Raw genomic sequence first — 6,703 nt, forward strand, 5'->3', positions numbered from 1 at the left:
ACCAACGAATTTAACAGAAGAATTTAATAATGTTAACAATTGGATCTAAATTTTTAATTTTGAAAATTAGAGAGACTAAATTTTTAAAAATAAAAGTACGAAGACTAAATTTCAAAATATAGAAAAAGTACATATCTTTTAGGCTATACCCAATGCCCCAGTTGGTCTTATACATGTGAATTCGATATTAGAAAAATAATTGCAATAGCTAAATAATGGTGTACAATATCAATCAACCATAGACTCCCAGTCATTGGGTCTAATCCTCCACAAAAAGTAAGAAATTCTGCATATTTTGACCAATTCAAGGTAAAAAATGGGTTTGCTCTCTCGACAAAATTGGGATAAAGTTGAATCAAAAGATCACGATTCAAGATAAATTCATGAGGAAGTGGGATCTCTTTAGAGAGACTTGAATTAATATTCTAATATTTACTCTATAATTTGATTCAAAAAAATTAATAATTAACCCAATGCGAAGAGTGGTAGGATCCTTACTAATAAAAATAAAATTGTTGATGCCTTGGTTTGCTAGGTTGGATTGTTAGCTAGATTATCTGCAATACAAGGAAAATAAGGGTCAAAGAGTTAATGTTTTGAGATCTTTTTGATACTTAAGTTAATGTTTTATTATGTGAACAAATAAACTCTTGAGTCTAAGTAGTTTTAAGTTCTGATGATATCATGCCTATTGAACTTCTCTTAGAATTATTTAGATTTTGATATTTTTGTATGGGTATAACAATAATTAAGTGTTTTTTTCCTTATTTAAAGAATATATGTATATATGTACCCAAAATTTGATTAATACATATTTTTGGTGGCATATATTTTAAAGTGAAGAGAAGTTGGATGAACTGTTGTTATTGATATCCCTCTAACCCTGAAGAAGCTTTAGCTTTCAGAAACAAACTCCACTATACATGTTATATAAATTTATATATGTTATAAATAATATGTGTGTATATAAAGGTATATCCATGAAAGGTATCTCTCAACTAAAAACATTTTGTTGGGTTAACCATTCTTTGCATCTATCATCTACCCACCCATTTCCACTCCTTTTCTTCTCGAAGGGTTTCAACAGATTCTTGGACCCAATTAGGATTTAAAGAAAGTAAAGCGAAGTGACCAATTATCCAATATTCAATATATATTTTTTTCATAAAAAATATATTAATTAATATATATGTTTATCTATTATTTGTTTAGTTGAATAAAGAATATGGAACACAATTGGTATTGTTCTTTTCGAAAGGAAGAGAAATTGAAAAAAACTAAAGGGTCATAAATATGATCAGAAAATAAATTGGAAGAAAATAGATGAAATCACACTAGGTTCAATTCTCAGGAAAGACTGGAGGGGTCATAGACAGTCCAGCTTAAAACCCAATCTCCTAGACAAATTTCTTTCTCGTGCAATTTCACAGAACACTAAAATTTAGATTGTTTTCTGAAAGGGTAAAACAATAAATTTATAGAGTCAATTTCTTAAAAAATTTCAATAACCAAATTCCATTTCAATTTGATTGGTATAGTCTTGTTGTCAATATAAGAGAATGTAGGTTCAAATTACGTGCATTATCCTCCTATTTATAGATAGGAGAAAAACTATAAGTAGTTTTAAGTATTGTGTTAAAAAAATAAATATGATCAAAATTTATAATGATTATTAAAAACAAATATTTAAACTTTTTTATCTTAAAGTAGAACAATTATTATGCATATTATTAAATCCAAGCCCTCAGACGTAACTGATACTAACAATAATTTTAACATGAAAAATAAAATATTTGATTTCAATTATTATGAAAGTGAAAAAAGGCATAAAGATATTCAATGTTGTCCTTTTAGAGTAAACTTTTGCCTATATGTTATTTAGTATTACTGCCATGGAAGAAAATTCCAAAGAAATCTCAATTCTATGGCAGTAATATTCAATTGTTATTCAAACATCCCATCATAATTAGTAAGGAATAGGGTTCGGAATGCTTTTTAGTATTCAATAAAAAATATTTAATTATTATAATGATTCTTTTTTAATAAATTTTAAAAAATTATATTTAAAATTTCAATTTTCTGTAATGAGAATATGAGATTTTAGAGTATGGTACTTCTTATTAATGTATGAATTTATATTCAAATGAGGGTAATGATAATGTGTTTGTTGAGTCGGATTGTAAGGTTGTCACTATGTCTTTTAGTTCGTCAATTCTGAATCTTTTCAAGTTTGGTGTAGCTCTTCAAGACTATATCATGTTAAGCTCGTCTTTTCAATATTTGTCCTCCCATTGAGCACGATGAATTGCTAATAATGCAGCTCACAAGCTTGCTCAAGCGGCCTTATCCTATGCTGGTCGTCAAACATGGGAGGCTCCTTTCCCTTCTCTTTGCTCTATCTTAAATTTGGGTATTTTTTATTTATCCCTAATAATAACGAGGATATAAATTCGGATGTACAAAGTAAATATTTCAACTTGAGATTTAGATAATTCTCGATTGTTGATTTGTTTTTATTCTATTTATCTAATCTCATCAATGAATTTACCTTTAAAAAAAAGAATACTCAAAATGTAAATTTTTTAAAATTATATTAGTAGCAATTTTATTTTTATAAATATTTTAAACCGGAATTATGAGGATGATAATTAACATTCTCTTTTAGTAAAAGTTTGTCATCATAATGGTTTAAAAGATAACTAATCCATCTACTTTCTAGGGAGATTTTAGTTGTACTAATCTGCCAATAAAATGCTTTGATCATAACCCTAATTAATTAATGTCAATTAGATTAACGACTAATGCCCAAAAAAGGGTAAAAAAACAAAGTGAAAAGAACTGGCAGTTTCTCTTTCTTTCTTTGATTTCGTTTGTTGTTCCTCTTGTCACCAGCTTGACTTGATTGAGGGGTTTGTAAATCTATCAACATTGTGGTTGAGGTCGGGTGTACTTTACCCCAATACGGTTGGACCAACCCAATGGCTGACCACTTTGTCAATTGAAAAATGGCATCACCATTTCAACTAGCTTAGCTTCCAAATGTGTTTTAGTTTGATAGATAACTACTTTGTGTGATACACAAGAAATCCCTCTTTACCTTTTTCTCCCTCTATTTCTCCAATTTCCCATTTCAAGTATTCTTACATGGTCAAATTCTGGTTTTGGTCCTTATACTATTGTAAAATTTTAGAGCTAGTCCATATGCACTTTAGTTTGACATAATTGGGTCTATCTACTTTAATAATACAATTAGTTAATCCAAATAGTTTACACCTTTAAATATTTTAGTTAAAATGTTATCAATTTTTTCAGAAAACCACCCATTGAAATGAATCTTTTTTGTTGTTATTGCTGTTGTTGTTGGAAGAAGTGTTTAATTTTAGTTTGCACTATTAATATTTGGACTACCTAAAGATGTTATAAAAGTAGAGGACTAAATTATGTCAAATTAAAATATAAAGACTAGTTTTTAAATTTAAGCTTAGTAGAGGGACTAAAATAGAATTTAACCTTTTTACATTCCACCTAACTAAGCAAAAACGACTTGGCAGCGGAGGCCAAACATAAGCTTTTGCTTCTTTATAAGTTTGGGTTGGTCTTTTAACACCCCCATCAGTACACCAAGAAAGAGCCAAATTTCTAGAGTAGAACATACTAATTTGGGTTTGGTTTTGAGTGAGAGATCAGCTATAGAGACAAATTCATGGAGATGGCACCATGGATTCGAGTCCTAATGCTTTTAGCTTGCTTATGGTTTCCAGCTTCGGTGGAGTGCATGGTTCGCCACTACAAGTTCAATGTAAGTTATACTTTGCTCAAAATGGGTGCTATAATGCTCATTTTCCTCCATCAATGTCCATAGTCGAGTTCCTTGCTGGTTCATTGACATGGTGTTGGCTAGCCGGTCGAGTTCCTTAATTTGTTTAATTAGCAACTAAATTGGTATATCTTTCACATTCGAAAGTCTTGTCAACTTCACTCATTTTCGTATGTTTTGTAATCCTATATACATTGCATGTTCATGCACGTATTGTTCTTCAATGATCAATTTTGATCCTTTTTAATGTATTTTTAACTGGATAAAAATTATCCATTTATAATTCAAAAATTAAAATACAAAAAAATTATTAATAACTTAAAAAAAACAGTTATAAACTATCGTAAAAAGGTTTTCTAAAATAATTGCAGGTGGTGTTGAAAAATACAACAAGATTATGCTCAACCAAGCCTATTGTCACTGTGAATGGACGTTATCCTGGACCCACTTTAGTTGCTAGAGAAGATGATACCATTCTTGTCAAAGTGGTCAACCATGTCAAATACAATCTCTCCATCCACTGGTGAGACTCCAAGCTGCCCACCATTGATATCAATTCTTGAAGATTAATAGTACTTATATAACTTTGTTTTTTTCTTTTGGGGGTGCGGTGAAGGCATGGGATTAGGCAAATACGTACGGGTTGGGCAGATGGACCAGCATATATAACCCAATGCCCGATTCAACCGGGGCAGAACTATGTGTACAACTTCACCCTCACTGGCCAAAGGGGCACCCTTTGGTATCATGCACATATCCTATGGCTAAGAGCCACCGTGCACGGTGCAATTGTTATCTTGCCCAAGCGTGATGTTCCTTATCCTTTCCCTAAACCCCACAAGGAAGAGATTGTTGTGTTAGGTGAATGGTGGAAATCGGATGTTGAAGCCGTCATTAATGAGGCTCTGAAATCTGGTTTGGCTCCTAATGTCTCTGATGCTCACACCATCAATGGTCACCCAGGACCTGTCCCCGGCTGCCCTTCAAAGGGTAAATAGACAAAAACACTCTGCTATAAAAAAGATAACTCCCGGTCAAATTATAGTTTTAGTCCTTCTAATATATTTCAGATTTAATTCCTATAATTTAATTTGTCATAATTTAATCATCTATTTTTATAATATTATCAACTAAAATACGAAATGTAGTTTTTTTTTCTTCTTAAAAACACTCATTTTAACTCATGATTTTCACATGAAACTTTTGTGTTGGAGGATGTTTTTCTAGAAACTTCCGGTCCATTATTTTAAGTTGAATAGTTAAAACTTTTTACCTATTTTGGACTAACTAATAAAAAAACTGAGTTATGTTAAATTAAATTTCATACTAAATCTCAAACTTGAATATAGTAGAAGAATCAAAATAAAAATTTTACCAAGTCAACAACATGAATAATTTCTCTCGGTTTTTTTTTTTCCAGGGTATATGTTGCCAGTTACACCAGGGAAGATGTACATGCTTCGAATCATCAACGCTGCACTGAATGAAGAACTCTTTTTCAAAATCGCCGGCCATCAACTCACCGTAGTCGAAGTTGATGCCACGTACGTGAAACCTTTCAAAATAGACACCATCGTTATAGCCCCAGGGCAGACCACAAACGTCCTCGTTACCACCCACCGCGGCGGAGGAAAGTACATGGTGGCAGCCTCAACTTTCATGGACGCACCGATAGCCGTCGACAACGTGACCGCCACCGCCACCTTACATTACTCCGGCTCTCTCACCAGTGCCGCCACCACCCTTACGTCAACCCCACCGAAAAACGCTACTTCAGTGGCAACAAATTTCATCAGTTCATTACGAAGCTTGAATTCCGAACAATATCCAGCTAATGTCCCTTTGAAGATCGACCATTCCCTGCTTTTCACCGTTGGACTTGGCGTTAACCCCTGTCCTACCTGCGTTAACGGAAGCCGTGTTGTGGCTTCCATCAACAATGTTACCTTTGTTATGCCGAAGATTTCATTGCTTCAAGCCCATTTCTTCAACATAAGTGGCGTTTTCACCAGTGATTTTCCCGGGAATCCGCCTGCTCCATTCAACTACACAAGCACACAAGTAACGAACTTTGCTACCAAACAAGGAACAAGACTGTATAGGCTTGCGTATAACGACACCGTCCAGCTGGTCTTGCAAGATACTGGGATGATTACCCCAGAGAATCACCCTCTTCATTTGCATGGATTCAACTTCTTTGAGGTTGGGAGGGGATTGGGGAATTTCAACCCCAAAGAGGATCCTAAAAAGTTCAATCTTGTTGACCCTGTTGAGAGGAACACCATTGGGGTTCCATCTGGTGGATGGACTGCCATAAGGTTTAGGGCAGATAATCCAGGTAAGGTCATGAAGACATTTAATAGTACTATCAGTTTGGACGATTAAATCTTAGACGTTAAATTAGACCGATAACTTTCTCTTATTTATATTTAAATATATGTATAATTGATTACTCCTTGGTTTGCAGGGGTTTGGTTCATGCATTGCCATTTGGAAGTGCATACAACATGGGGGCTTAAGATGGCGTTTGTTGTGGACAATGGAAAAGGCCCAAATGAGTCTCTTCTACCACCTCCAAGTGATTTCCCCAAGTGCTGAATTAACCAAACCAAAATGCTGAGGAATGGAGAAGTAGCTAAAAGGAAACAAAAGGAAATGGAATTTTTATACAACGGCTTAAAGCTATAATAACAAATAAGAAGAGTTTATTTTGAGCAAGCCAAGGAAAGTTTGCTCCATATGGAATAAAAGAGAGCTGGATTTGTTTTTTCTTTTTTTCTCTTAAATTTGGTTTCCTTATAATATGGTCTACAAATCTAATTTAGAGGTTCCAAATCATCGTTGTATTGACAATGACAACTTGAAGTGAAGATTAAATATTGTTTA

At 33.3% G+C, this 6,703-nt stretch overlaps 1 protein-coding gene across 1 annotated transcript; it reads left to right on the top strand.

The window, feature by feature from the left end:
- Window positions 1-2,187: 2,187 nt before the first annotated feature.
- LOC107886050 (laccase-4) lies at window positions 2,188-6,703 on the top strand. The gene is made up of 5 exons (XM_016809851.2): window positions 2,188-3,799; window positions 4,189-4,340; window positions 4,434-4,807; window positions 5,238-6,155; window positions 6,285-6,703. Exons 1-5 carry the CDS (start codon window positions 3,704-3,706, stop codon window positions 6,413-6,415), a joined length of 1,671 nt encoding a protein of 556 aa, XP_016665340.1. The 5' UTR covers window positions 2,188-3,703; the 3' UTR covers window positions 6,416-6,703.

Source organism: Gossypium hirsutum, chromosome A03, assembly GCF_007990345.1.
Source record: "Gossypium hirsutum isolate 1008001.06 chromosome A03, Gossypium_hirsutum_v2.1, whole genome shotgun sequence".
Lineage (NCBI taxonomy): Eukaryota > Viridiplantae > Streptophyta > Magnoliopsida > Malvales > Malvaceae > Gossypium > Gossypium hirsutum.

What these genes read in the sequence shown, in the direction of transcription:
- LOC107886050 (XM_016809851.2), top strand. Translation starts at nt 3,704, where the DNA reads ATGGAGATGGCACCATGGATTCGAGTCCTAATGCTTTTAGCTTGCTTA. An exon ending in TACAATCTCTCCATCCACTG is followed by an intron (nt 4,341 to 4,433) that starts GTGAGACTCCAA and finishes GGTGCGGTGAAG; the next exon opens with GCATGGGATTAGGCAAATAC. An exon ending in CCCCGGCTGCCCTTCAAAGG is followed by an intron (nt 4,808 to 5,237) that starts GTAAATAGACAA and finishes TTTTTTTTCCAG; the next exon opens with GGTATATGTTGCCAGTTACA.